Source organism: Agelaius phoeniceus, chromosome 9 (assembly GCF_051311805.1).
Source record: "Agelaius phoeniceus isolate bAgePho1 chromosome 9, bAgePho1.hap1, whole genome shotgun sequence".
In the NCBI taxonomy this organism is placed as follows: domain Eukaryota; kingdom Metazoa; phylum Chordata; class Aves; order Passeriformes; family Icteridae; genus Agelaius; species Agelaius phoeniceus.
Window position 1 is genome coordinate 2,442,650 of NC_135273.1, and position 14,943 is coordinate 2,457,592.

Genomic DNA, 14,943 nt, shown 5'->3' on the forward strand with positions numbered 1-14,943 from the left:
AATAAGGAACTGAAGAAGGGATCATTCTCTGGGAATAAGGAACTGCAGGAGGGATCATTCTCTGGGAATAAGGAACTGCAGAAGGGATCATTCTCAGGGAATAAGGAACTGCAGAAGGGATCATTCTCTGGGAATAAGGAACTACAGGAGGGATCATTCTCTGGGACCAAGAACTGCAGGAGGGATCATTCTCTGGGAATAAGGAACTACAGGAGGGATCATTCTCTGGGAGAAGGAACTGCAGGAGGGATCATTCTCTGGGAGAAGGAGCTGCAGGAGGGATCATTCTCTGGGAGAAGGAACTGCAGGAGGGATCATTCTCTGGGAGAAGGAACTGCAGGAGGGATCATTCTCTGGGAATAAGGAACTGCAGGAGGGATCATTCTCTGGGAATAAGGAACTGCAGGAGGGATCAATCTCTGGGAATAAGGAACTGCAGAAGGGATCATTCTCTGGGAATAAGGAACTGCAGGAGGGATCATTCTCTGGGAATAAGGAACTGCAGGAGGGATCAATCTCTGGGAATAAGGAACTGCAGAAGGGATCATTCTCTGGGAATAAGGAACTGCAGAAGGGATCATTCTCAGGGAATAAGGAACTGCAGAAGGGATCATTCTCTGGGAATAAGGAACTGCAGGAGGGATCATTCTCTGGGAATAAGGAACTACAGGAGGGATCATTCTCTGGGAATAAGGAACTGCAGAAGGGATCATTCTCAGGGACCAAGAACTGCAGGAGGGATCATTCTCTGGGAGAAGGAGCTCCAGAAGGAATCATTCTCTGGAAACAAGAACTGCAGGAGGGATCATTCTCTGGAAACAAGGAACTGCAGAAGGGATCATTCTCTGGGAGAAGGAGCTCCAGAAGGGATCATTCTCTGGAAGCAAGAAGTGCAGGAGGGCTCATTCTGTGGGACTCACCCGTTGGTGGGCAGGGGGGGACGTGGTGGGGCTGATCAAGTCCTGGCTCTCCATGAGGTTCCCGTAGTCGGCCGTGCTTCCTTTGAGGGGCAGAGGAGGGGGAACATCGGGGATGTCGGAGCTGGACATCCCATTCAGCTCCAGATCTGCAAGAGACAACACTGGGTTAACCCTGCCAGCAGCTGAATCCTGCCATTCCAGAATGGTTTGGGGTGGGAGGGACCTCATGGATCATCCAGTGATCCATGAGGTGATGGACTCCCACTATCACCTTCCACTATCACCTTCCACTATCACCCTCCACTTGCTCCAAGCCCTGCCCAACTTGTCCTTGGACTCACTTTAAAATGCCCTCAAAATACTTGAACAACCCCCTGTTTTTAATAAAACATAATTTTTGTTTCATGTTTCCCACCAAAATATTCACGGCTTAGAAAATATAATCTCCCCACCTTCAAGCTCGCCTTGCACATTAAAACACATTGTACATTAAAAAGTTTTGCAAAGTGCACAAGGAAAATACAATCTGGCTAAGTTTTATTGACTTTCTCCCAGTAAAATCAAAGTTCCCTGTTAATAAAATGCACAAATGAAAGCCTGGAATTAAGTACATCTCTCTCCAAGACTTTCAGGCTCCAGGTAACTATAACAAATGAGCAGCCATTAGTTGTTGAGTAAATAAAATCATGCACGAGAAAGTACCAAACATTTATTATTCCTGTGTGCTGGGTAGAAAATTCCCTCTTCTTAGCAGATAAATCCTCCCAGGTATGTGCTGGAGAGGCAAATAGCCTGAGGGACAATAAAGTTTATTGAAGCCTGAGTGATACATAGGTTTTTGGGGAGAAATCCCCCCATGGTGTATTTCAGGGTAATTCAGTCATTTTAATACAGTCATTTTAATTCAGTCATTTTAATAAAACCCACTGCGATCTCTATGAGATAAGAAACTGAAATGATTTGTTTATAAATGAGGGAACTTTATTTAGGAAAAAAAAAAAGGTGATTTCTATTTTATTCTACTGGGGTGATTTGTGAAACAAGAGAGGACTTATTTATGCAGATGTTTTTATTGCAAAGCTCATATCAATATTTTATTAAAAGTGTGATTTTATTGTTCTCTAAAATGGCCTCTCACAACACAATTTAACTCTAAGGTGGCTCTATTGATTTGTCACTGAAAACTGTAATTTTACTCCTCATCCTTCCACCTGAACTCTTGACTACATGAAGAAAAAGGTTATTTTCCATCCTGGGACTCCACATTTTCAGTGGCTTCCTCTCCAATAGGCTGAAAATGTTGTTTGTCCACCAGGACCTGAATTTCTCATTGCTTTTTCCATTGCTCCTGTTTTTCATCCTTCCCTTTCTACAGAGAGGATTTCTCCATTCCCCAGACGTTCCCAAGAGTTTCCTTTCTGCACCTCCATGAGAATCTCCTCCTTCATGGAACTGAACTGCATCTGGAAAACCACACTGTGCATTTGAAACTAAAGACTGATTCTGGGAATGAACTTCCCTGTCCATTCTGGATGAACTCCCCATCCATTCTAAAGAACTCAGGAATCTGAGATATTTAACGTCACAAAACAACTCCTTGGCACAGGTCCTGCACAGCTCCCCCACTACTGATCTGTATCTTAGCTACATATGTTGATATCTGAATTTTTGGTTGGTTTCTCCATGCAGTTTAGGATAATATAGGAAAAAATTTGGGAAATGGCATTTTCTTTTGTGTGTTTAGTTAGAGCTTTAGCAAAACCTTGAATGCTGCTTCAGAAAGAGAAACCTTTCCATATTTTGTTTTCAGGCCTCTTTGTAAGCATTCCTTGGGAAACTGAGTGGAATAACACACAATTTCCCAAAAATAAAGTAAATTTAACTCCCTGAACACTTCAGCTTTGCATTCTAGATGATATTTTTTCAACTAACAAGGTTTCACTTCTTCCATGATAAAACTTCTGACTTCACCTAAGCCAAGGTGCTCCCTTGGAGGACGGTGAGACCCATTTTGTTAGGAATAACCCAAATCCTTTGTTTCTTTTAACAGATACTTGGAAGACCCATGGAAAGGCAGGTTTTCAGGAAACATCTGAGGAATGTTTTCAGCAGAGCTGGAGAGGAAACAAGGTGTGGAGGCAACTCTGCTTGAAGAACCTGGATGGAACCCAACTGTCCCTGCAGTCGTGTCCTGCTCTGCTTCTCCCCCTTTCCCTACAGCCCCCAGCTCCTGCTGCAGCTGGAATTTCCTGCAGCCTGTCCGTGGCACCTTCCCAACCTCATCCTGATGAAGAATCCACATCAATAAACCCCTGCAAGTGTGGGCAGAGCATTTCCACCCACGGGAAGAGCTCACGAAATACACGAGCAAAGTGTTTGCATTCATCTGGCAGCTGTTTAGTGGAACAACAAGAATTCTATCCTGAGAAACAATGATTTGATCTTCCCCAGAATTCAGTGAAATCCAGGGAACATCTCCCCTGCAGCAGGTATTGAACAAATCCAGCAATTCCAAGTGTTGTCCCAAGAAAATCTATTTGCTGCAGATCTGTTGATTTCCTCAGCTGAACTAAACCACCCTAAGAAGGTCACTAAAATAATTACCCCAAATTTCTGGTGTGCTCCCATTATTCAGTGAAATTCATTATTCAAGGTGGTTCATCAGGTGAGTGTGCTCTGAATATTTGTTCCTTGCTGGACATGTGCCACTGGGAAGATCTTGGAGCTGGCAAAGGATCAGTTAAGGGACCCTTTTTTTTTTCCTCTTACCCTAATGATCACATTTTCCACTCCCTTCTCCTCAAGTGCCAGCTAACAGGCAGCCAGGATTGCTTAGCAACCCAATAACTGCTTTTAGCCAATTTGGGCTCTGAAGGAACTTCTTTATCCTTGGAATTCCTAAAAAAAATTATCACTGTAATTCCTGAAATGATTCTAGACTGGTGCAATAAGCTGATCCTATTTTATGTAACATCCACCAATCTCTAGCACAAAAATATTCTCAGAGATACCTGGTAACTTCAGATACTTTTAAAAAAGAGAAATCAAATTAAGTGTTAATAAAATTTACATATGATCAAAAAATCCAATTAAAATATCTTTTGCAGAAGTATATATCCCCTAGTTCTCTGTATTCCCTGTTTATAGCATTTTTAGTTCTTAGTTTCTGGATATAAAATTGTAAAGGAAGGTGAGAGTTATAAGTTCATTGTAATCAAAATATTTGCTTTGTGTGTCTGACTGTTTAGGAGAAAAAATTTTGAAGTACCACAGCCAGTAAATAAAGCAGTGACCTTGATGGAAAAGATTTTTCTTCTGAAGACTGATCATCTCTTCTCCTCCTTACTAACACTGAACTCTTGGCCACTGGAGTTGGATTTGGGGACATGTATAAAAAAGATTTTTTTTTTTTTCTTTTTTGTCACACGCTGGCAGCTGCAAACTCTGAATAACAGGTTTGGGAAAGAGCACTGGGAAAGAAACAGGTGTTGGATTACACCCAGCTCTGCAATAGGGTTTGCTGCAGACTGAAGCAAACAGATGATACTTTACAGAAAAGCTGAATGATAGATGTCAATGTCAAGCAAAAACTACTTCAAAAAGCCTGACCTTTATTTTCCCTTCTGGTTTGTACTCACACCATGTCAAAGAGAAGTTTTTTTTAATGTACGATTACAAAAAAATATTACTTCTTAAGCCTTTGTGCTCCAAAACACTCAATATGGGATCAAGTGTTCACATTCACAACATGAATTTTTGACTGCTACTCTACACCTAATTAATTGTTAATGATGACTTGAAAAGAACTGTTTCACTGCAATGATTCTGCTTGCTTTTGTAAAATACTGAATTAATTTTTGCTGGCAAAGGTAAGAGGTTAAGTAATACTGATGCTTTGTGCAGGCTGCCCTGGAGCAGAGGCTGGACAGAGCTCCAGAATAAAGCAGGGATTCATTCAAAGCATCTCCTCCATGGATCCACCTTGGGCAGCACCAGAGCCCAGCCAGGGCTGCACCCAAGATGAACCAAAATGGCCCCAAAATGCACGGCCGGGCACGGGCTCTGTCCCTGGGATCAGTTCTGCTCCATTTGCACCTTGCAGTTCATTGTCCCATTCCAGCTTTAGCCCCTGCAGTCCCACCCTGCTTGTTTTTCTCTCTCCAGCCCACGGGGTTTGTGCTCCTGGGCTGAGATTTGGATCATTTGTCCTTGGTGCCCAGCTGGAGCAGGAATTGTTTTGTCTCCCTGCTCTGTGCACAGAGCTCAGCATCCCCTGATGTGAAGCCCAGACCCACCCACTAAAGCAGCACAGAATGGGAAAAATAGAAAAGCTGAAACCTGAGGGATCAATACCTGGTGCAAGAAATACCCTGGTGATGGTGCAACTCAAGGCAGGGTGTGAAGAACTGCTCAGGACATGCATTTCCACACTAAAAGGAGTTTATTTCAGAGAGAAGACTTACTGGGCTGGATGCTGAAGGCGAGTTTGGTCCGAGGGGTGATGGGGGGCGGGCTCAGCTGGGAGCTGGGTGACCCTGGGGACACGGAGAATCGCCGCTCGCTGGACATCACGTTCAGCACCTGGCTCTTGGGTCTCTGCGGCCTCAGGGGGCTGATCTGGGGGACACAACCAGGGAGGGGGGCAAGGAAAGCAGAGAAGTGAGTGTCAGAGGTGGAACTGCCATGGTTTGATGCCATACAGGGTGACAGCAGCACTAACAGCCAATATTGCTGAGTCCCAGCTCCAGGGTCTTCCCTTCTCCCAGCCTGGCCTGGATTGCTGAGCTAATTCCCCAAACACTTGTTTAGTAACACCCGAGGAACTTTAGAGTCTCACAGCACATTACACAGCACTCAAAAGCTTTATTTTTTCTCACACATATCTACTTTCCTGTTAAAATTTACCTCTTTAACCATTTAAACAGGTTCCTGCTTCCCACATCCTTTCAAGTGTATTTTTAGCAGAATGGATAAGCAAAGCAAATGCTTTTTCAGGGGCAGATAATTACAAAAAAGCAACTCAGGAAATCAGGTTAATTGGTGAAGGAAACACACCAGAATCAAGAGAAAAACCAACCGGAGGCAGGTCCCCAAGTTAACCCACTCTTCATCAAACTCTCTTTTGATGAAGACATCACCTGTCTAGAAACACTTTCTTGGTGGCTCCTGATTGTGCTAATATTGAATTAATTGAAATATCTCTTTTTTTTTTCTTTCCCCCTCTGGCTGCTTCATAATCCATTCAAATTTTCCATCAGGAACCCTCAAAAGATATTTGTAATCTGATGGGCAACTCATGCTTTAGTTAAGGCAATTCTTTTTACTGAGTTTAATTCTGAGCTCTTCTGATTTCCCCATTCACCACCTCCATATTAACAGGAATCATAGTGGAAAAAATGAAGCTTTTATTTCAAACAGATCCCAGAAAATGGAGCAGCAGCCTGAAGTTAAAAGGGGAATTACTCCAAGGTGCTGCAGTGGGACAAAACAGAAAGTGCCAGGAGCAATCCAGGCTTTTTCAAAGGATTTCGTCATTTCCCAATGTTTGGATTTCTATGAAGTATGTTGGGAAGGAGAAATCTGAAATTTTCTTTTTAGAAAACAAACCCTAAAAGGCTTTGCATCAAAGATTGTGCCTGTGAGACCCTTCTACAACAAATGAATGACCAAAAAGTATGAACCTTTTTTTTGGAAAGCTCATCAAGACCTCAGGGTGACCTCTAAGAAATTGTTTTGATGCTAAAATAAAATTCTAGAGATTCCAGAGGTTTCTGCTCTCCACATCCTTTCAAGCATATTTTTAGTAGAATGGATAAGCTAAGCAACCACTTTTTCAGGGGCAGATAAAAAAGCAACTATGGAAAACACGTTAATTGGTGAAGGAAACATGCCAGAATCAAGAGAAAAACCAACTGGAGGCAGGTCCCCAAGTTAACCCCCTCTGTAATTACTGAAATAAATAAATGTGAAATCAATGTCAACTTCTCCTGTGATTGACAGCTTGGGGCTCCTCTGAGAGCTCCACACAAATCACAGATCTGCAGAGGAATATGAGCTCTTGGGAGGCCACCAATCCATAATGAAGCCATTGCTAATTTTTCCTGGTCTAGCCAAGGGCAGATCAATGGTGAGTGATGTTAGACACCACCAAATCAATAAAACACAGCCTGTTCTTCTGATTTCCAACTGCAGCCTCCCAGGGCTCTGCTAACTACCTGGCCTCAGAGCTGGCTTTGCTCTCAGCTCCTGGGATCAAAGTAAACAAGGACAATTTATGCTGAAGAAGTTGATGTGATACTTAAAAGAAGATAATAAATCTGTTGGAAATGATGAAGATATTACTGGTATCTTCACATACTCAAGTGCTTGATTTATCTTTGTTGTTTTATGTAATTAAGGCCTGGGGTTTGATCAGTCAATAAATTCATGGTGAGTGCAGTGAAATTTGAGGAAGAGTATTTAAACCATTCAATTAAACAGACTCTGAATGCTGCTTTTCCATGCAAACCTAAACACTCCATGAAATAATTCTGCAGTTTTAGAATTTCCCCATGTTCTTCCATGGTGATTCATTTGATTGGAAAAAAGAAGAGCCCACAGTAGACTGGAAACACTCATTTCTTTACACAGCATCATTATTGGGAAGAGCAGCAGGAGCTCTGCAGAGATAGGGATGGCCACTGGCCTTTCTCTCACATGATTTTCTCTGGAAATTTGTCTTCTGCTGTAAAATCCCCAAATATTTCAGAAGTCAGAACTAAGAATCTGTTAAAAAAATTCACCAAATAACTGAAATGTTTTAACTGAATGAGTGACAGCACAACGAGCTGTAAAATTCTCAGCACAATGAACCCAGTATCTGTAATAAAACACTTAGTAACTTAAAGCATTAATTACTAAAATGTCACTTTAAAAACTTTTTAAAGTTTAATTTCCATTTCTAGACAAACCTGTACTCCCAAGTTTTCTTTTTAAAAAAAATCCAATCCTTATTTTTTTTTTCTTAACCACTTTTAATCCAGCAAACTTTCTTCTTCCAAGTTCTTAATGCAGGAAAAAGCAAAATGCCTTTTTCTCCAGACAGCACGGTGGTAGGAGTGCTTTGGGAGTAATTTCAGCTTAAAAAGGGAACTTGCACATGAATGTTGAACACAGGGAAAGCTGAATTCCTACCAAATTTCCCTTCACATCATTAACAGGGGATGCCTCCAGCACGCAAAAATTTTTAGACAAATTTTATCTTTAAACTCATCCTTGATTTTATCTGTTCAAAATTCCAGACGACAGCAGTGGGAATCGGGCAAGCGCTCGTGTAAACTGATCTCCAAAGAGTTTCTTCTGCTTCACCTAAAAATGAACCCCACTCCCACCAAACGTTCCAAATTGACTCAGTCGTCTTGGAGCTCATCAAAGCTTCTGCAGAGGCTGAAAAGGGAGAGTTTTTCTCTCAACAGCAAACTCCTTTTCATATTATTGATCTGTGGACTTGAAGAAGCTCAAAATAACTGTAAGTAACCAGTTCTGACATTTCATCTCCCTCTCTCTCCATAACCAAGGGAATATTGCTCACACCAGTCAGCCACTGAAAGCTCCTGACTGGGAAGATTGGAAGAACTTGAGTCAAACCATGTTGGGCTTTGCTCCTCAGATGCCAAATGGGAATATGCCCTGAGGGGTTATTTTGCCCTCCTTTCCAGGCAGAATTTGCATTTTTCTGTCATAAACTTTTCCAGTGTCCAAGACCTCTGAGAGCTCCCAGTTTCCCCCCAGTGACACCAGCCAGCTCCCCAGCATCCTTGGATGCCTCCCAACTGCTCCAGCTGACTCAGCTGCCCTGAAATGCAATTTCCTTCTTCTGTGAGACCCCACCAGCTCTGCTGGTCTGTTTGGGATCTGGGAGATGCCATTGGAAGCCCTGCCATGGTGATCCCAGTCCTCAATCGGTCAAAACACAACTGCTGCAAGGTGCAGAGAGAAATGCACGGCAGCAAAATCATGAGACATGGAAATCTGTGCAGGGGGAATCTCCATTTAACCAAAGCAAGGCTCATGCAATACTGAAGTCAATGGAAAAACTCATTGGTTTCAAAGTTGAAGAGCCTGAAACCCTCAGATGGGATTTTACTGGAGTTTCTGACCGGGCACATTAAACACAAGAACTGATTTTTCAGGCTGTCCCAAGACATCTGTGAGAGATTAACTCATCTCTGAGTGGAAAAGGAGGGCAAAATCCAGAAAACAGAGGAAGTGTGGCTGAACATGTAAATATCTTCCTATAAATACCAAACAGAAAGAATTAAAGGATCCAGTTATCACAGGTGAGAAAGTTTCAAAATCCAATAACAATGACACAGCACCAACAAGACTCTGCTGAGTGCAAAGCTGGCTCTACAAGTACTTGTGCAGCTCTTGAAAAGAATATTCCATTTATTTCTGGGAGGCAATTTTAAACTCTTGGCCTCCAAACAGGTGTCCAGGCAGAGATTTGGAGGTCACAGTCAGTTCACACTCCCCCTGCTCCAGCTTTAGACATCCCTGCTTTCAATTTCCCAGCTCCAACTTCTCAGGTTACCTAAGCCTTGAGGACAGTTCCAGTGAATTAAATCTAAGCCAAGAAGAGAGGGTTTAAGGGAGATATGCCCTGGTTTTAATATCCTTACACACAGGAACTGCTCAGGATTTTCTGCTCCAAACAGCCCTTCAAGGACACACAACTGCTGACAGAATGGCCTTGGAATGTCCCACCAAACACTCTCCTGCAGTGAAATGTGGGCAAATCCATCCCAACCTACTGGGAAGCAGCAGTTCCAAAGGCTGCTGGGATGGCAGCAATAATTTCAGCTATGCTGTGCCATCTGCTCCTTTGTCAAACAGTCACCCAGAGCTTTGGGTGAAGATTTTCAGAGGATCTTTTCCCCACTGTAAATCAAATCTGTATTTTTGATTCATTAGCATGTATATTAACACTCTGGTGTATCCCCTCAGAGTTATTTCTGGCCTACAAAGGAACTAAACGGTAAAAATCAACATTTTGATTTCAAAAGAGAGAGAACATGGCTCAGAATTAGATAAAGCTTTCCTTGCTAATAAAGTTACCGTTTCTGAAAGGATCACTGCTTCAGCCTGCTGCAGAGAAATATCAGTAGATTTAAATTCTTTATCAAATATCTCTTGATGCTTGCTGTTCCTCTTCTCCTTCTTCTTTTCCTTTTTATCTTTATCTAGGTCATCCTTGTCCAATTTATCTTGCGACCTAGAATGCATCTTTTTTGGCAGGAGGGGCTCCAGCACGAACCTAAGGAAAAATGTTGTTGCTCAGATCAATAAAATGCTGTTTTCAAAACAACTAACTTTTATTTACATATTTCCCAAAGTCTCGCTCGAGTTAATGAGGCTTTGCTAATCCAGGAAAACTCATTAGAGGGAGAAGGAGGGGGCAGAAGGTCACACAATCATAATTGTCTTATAATAAAAATTACTGCAGGACTGCTGGAGAAGTGGAGCTGCAGATTTCCCTGCTCTGCAGTAAATTTATTGGTTTCTGGCTGCACAAACTCCTGAATTTCACATAAAAAATGGGTTTTTCATTCAGCACTGCCACTCTCCATGCTGTGGCACCTGGAAACTCCAGTCCCACCCCCGGCCATGGACAGGGACAGCTTCCACTATCCCAGGGTGCTGCAACCTTGGACACTTCCAGGAATGGAGCACTATTGGCTAGACAAAGTATTTTAGGATTTATTTTTTATTATAAAGAAAAACACCACTAAGATCACACCTAGACAAAATCAAACTGGCAGATTTTAAGACTCTCTCAAACCACCACATTATAAAACCAAAACCAAACCAAAATTTCCCAAAGAAGGACATTTTTAGCCCTGGAAAAGCACTTCCCATGCCATGGCGTGCATGCAGGTACCGGCCACAGTCTTTGATGTGAAATTCCAGAATTCATATTTCAGACAATTTGCACTGACATTATCCTAATCCCCACCATTAGCAGCAATATCCCAAATTATTGTTATTTTTTGTTTTGTTTCCACTCTATATCAGCTCCTTTGATGGGAAAATGCTCAAAGCAGCACCTGCATCAGCAGCCCCTGAGCCATTTCCCAAATCCTGAATGCCATGGGTTGGGAACAAACCCACAAGTTTATCCATCCCATTTTACAGACAGGGAAAAGGAAAGGCAACAATTTGTCCAGGGCCACAAAGAGCTTCAGTGACAGAGCCCAGAGCAGAGCCCAGCTCTCCCAACACCAGGACTTTTTAGGAACCTGAGCTGTGTATTTTGGACTGGGTGGTGCCAGCACCTCTGAGGCCAACTGCAAATTCACAAGAGGAATTTCCATCCTTCAGACAATGATTAATTGCTTCCCTTCCAAGCACTGTATTAGGACTATTAATTATTTGGATTATTAATGTATCTGTGCTAAAATGGGTCAGCACACTGTGCTCCAACTGGAAGCACTTTGGGACTGCCAAGAGCTGAGAAATCCCACTGGACCCCAGGATTCTCCTGCTTCCAACCACTGAGTGCAAGTGCTCACATTTGTATTTCTAAGTCCCATCCTAAGCAGGGAATAAATCCAAGTCTCTTTTTTGAAGTCAGTTTTATTTATACATAGAGCTGGGAGTTGTAAAACACGTCCCATGTCAAAATCTGCTTTGAGTTTTTGCTTCTTTAAAAGAAAGGACATGAAATAGAAACTGGGTGATTTGATAGGACCACTCCTTTAGCTTCGTGTTTAATTGTTTTTAGCTTCATCTGTATTCTCAAATTTAATTTATGAAGAGACATGGAAAGACAAGAGGAGAACTGACCATAAACCCCATCAACTACAGTAGGAACAGGAGGAAACTTCTGCCAGGCCAGCAGTGCCAAACCACCCACATGATTTTACAGCCACCTGAATTTTTGAGGTCTTTCATGATATTATTTATATCTGATGGTTTTTCTTCTCCTCCTCCTGATTAAACAAAGAGGGGTATTTTCAGGGCTCCTCAGTGACAGGAGTTGTTCACTCTATTGTCCTGCACTGTCCTGGGCTCAGAGCAAGAGCTGAGCTGCACTGTGGGATCTTTGTGGGATCTTTGTGAAAATACACCCTGAGGAGACTCAGATCCTCAACAACTGCCATGTGACACCTACCACAACACAGCTGAGAGCTGAGCCTGAAGGAAATAATACCCAATGATAAAGTAAAATGCATTTAAAGATTTTGAAGGGAAAACCAGAAAGAGGCAAGGGAAGAATCAATAATTTTCTTCTGAGATAAAACAAAGTTGGTCACTTACTTGGGATGGTTTTTCTGCCCAAGTTCCAGCAAGACAACTTTGTTCAGAATTAGTCAAAACTCAGGGTCTCTGCTGTCCCACATTTACAGCAATGTGTGAAAGCATCCCAGAGGGCAGTGGAATGAGAGCTGAGCTGTGCACAGCTCCTCCCAATGACCAAATAAACTCTTTGTAATCAAGGCAAGCATCCTGCTGGTCCTTAGGTGCTGGGTTTAATTTTGCTTGATCCCTTTAGTCTCTAGCCAGGTAATAACTCCCCTCTGAAGGTGCACAGGAGTTTCCAGCACAACCCTGTAAATCAGCAGCCCTTCAGAAGGCTTTAAAAAAAAACTGCTGCCTTGGTCAAATATTGCATTTCTGGATTACAGGGGTGCCTGAGGGGAGGAAGAGAGAGAAGGGACTTCTGAGGCTGCATGGAAAGCCCAGACAGCAAACAGATTATTTTGTTCTTTGAGGGATGTGACTGTGAGACAGGGCTTATCAACAGAATTCCCAGTTCTCATGTGAAATATCTTGATAAGTCTTGAAGTACAATCTTGCCATAAGCAGCTTTTCCTCTGGCAGCTGGAGTGAGCAGCAGTGATTGAGCAGTCAGGTAATCCTGCCCTGAGCTCCTGGGACAGGGCTGGCTGCACACACGGCCTGCACAGCATCCCTCCTGCACTCACACACCTGTGATACTCCAAAAAGGGGGAACTGATCTCCTCTTTGGGGATTTTTGGTGCTGTTTGAATGCTTAGAGGGCAAAAAAGAACACTGTATTTATCTAGGTTAGAGAACAAGAGACCTTGAGAGAAATGTCTCTGTAGGTTGGGGTTTTTTAGCCAATTTTAGGCTGTCACTTAAAAAAATAATGGAATAGTTTGGGATAGAAGGGACCTTAAAACTCTACCAGTTCCAGGGGCAGGGACAGCTTCCATCATCCCAGGTGCTCCAAGTGTCCCGTGTCCAACCTGGCCTTGGGCACTGCCAGGGATCCAGGGGCAGCCACAGCTGCTCTGGGAATTCCATCCCAGCCCCTCCCCACCCTCACAGCCAGGAATTCCTAATTCCCAATCTCCCATCCATCCCTGCCCTCTGGCACTGGGAGCCATTCCCTGGGTCCTGTCCCTCCATCCCTTGTACCCAGTCCCTCTCCTGTGGAAGAGGTTTTACAGCAACTTCTGAGAGCCAGGAGAAGTTTGATCCATGTTTACCTCTGAAAGAATTTTTTACCAAGGTTGTTGACATGGAAACCAAGAAAAAGGATAAATAAGAGAAACCTGCAACTCCATTCCAATGAGCACTTTCTTTGTCTTTCCTGACCAATGAGTAAAGTGTAAATGTATGAGTTTTGTAAGAATGTATAAAAAGCATGCATGGTACAATAAAAACAGTTTGAAGCCTTCTGAAAATGGAATGTGTTGCTTTGTGTTGTCTCCATCTCAACTACAACATTCTCCAGCTCTCCTGGAGCCCCTTAAGGTGCTGGAAGAACTCTGGATCTTCCCTTCTCCAATTAAACACCCCCAGCCCTCCCAGCTGTTTCCAGCTCCGAAATCTGGGAATGCCAACCACCCTCAAACCCCAGGGAGCATCAGGGACAATCCCTGGCTGAGGATTCCCCACCCCAGGGGTTTTTGGGGACAATCCCTGGCAGGGAGCCCCACTCACCCGTCGGAGCCGGGCCGCGAGGGAGTGCTGTCCGAGGAGAGGGAGGACACGGAGGCCACGGAGAGGGGCCGGGACGAGGAGGGCATGGTGAAGGAGCGCACCATGGAGCGCGGCCGGCTGCCCCGCCGCTCCTCCAGCCCCGACAGCTGCGGCCAGAAACGACACAGGTTACTGCTTCACCCAAAAAAACCCCATATCTGTTGTAAAAGGCAAGCCTGACGAAGGGGAAAAATGCTACATCTGGCTCCACTGATATCAGAAGGCTAAATAATTACTTTATTGTACTATATTATATTACACTATATTACATTTCATCTAAACTGAACCTGCCAGTTCATCTCAAAAACTCAACTCAACTCAACTGCCCGGAATCTCGTGACTGTGAGCCCACAGTCCTGACACACACACCTGGATTCAACTGGTCAGTGAATCAAAACACTCACACCAGAATCCAATTATCAATTCCCTTCAGGTAAACAATCTTCCACAATGCATTCCACTTGTGGACAACAAGAGGAGCAGTAAATGAGATAAGAATTGTTTTTTCCTTCTCTGAGGTTCAGAGGATGTGAATCCCAGAAATAGCCTTGGGAAGTTGGACCTTTCTTTTCTCTTGGCTACAAATATCCACACGCCAAAGGGAACGGGGGAAGGTTCCATGGATTTTCTTCCAGGTAGAGTTTGGCAGCATTAATGAATTAATAACAACCAACACCTCATGTTACCAACAAAGAAATAGGTTCTAAAGGAAATCCACCCAAAGGACAAAAAAAAAAAATACTTAGGTCCTCACAGGCAGATGTATAATTTTAAGTATATTCCAAGAATTCCTTTGTTCCAATGGTATTTCCATGCTTTTTTTACATTATGCCTTTAAAAAAACCTGACTTTTTACATATAATTTTTAATCCATCTCTGCCATCGTTGTGACTGCCCAGTCAATATATTTCAAAGAAATGGACTTCATTTAAAAAAAAACAAAAACCCAAAGCAAAAATCCACAAAGGGAAACTTTACGTCAAAAATATCAAGAGAGCCAATTTACAGAGTGACACCAGGTTAAGAAGAAAAT

General features: G+C 43.0%; 1 protein-coding gene across 2 annotated transcripts in view; it reads right to left on the reverse strand.

The window, feature by feature from the left end:
* Positions 1-14,943, reverse strand: part of DOCK1 (dedicator of cytokinesis 1) — a 277,666-nt gene that overhangs the window by 12,094 nt on the left and 250,629 nt on the right. For both annotated transcript variants that reach the window (XM_077182775.1, XM_054637087.2), the window contains exons 48-51: positions 13,872-14,017; positions 10,017-10,215; positions 5,384-5,537; positions 921-1,066 (exon numbers count right to left, since the gene is read on the reverse strand). In XM_077182775.1, coding sequence (XP_077038890.1) covers positions 921-1,066; positions 5,384-5,537; positions 10,017-10,215; positions 13,872-14,017 — 645 coding nt within the window. The remainder of the gene's footprint in view (positions 1-920; positions 1,067-5,383; positions 5,538-10,016; positions 10,216-13,871; positions 14,018-14,943) is intronic.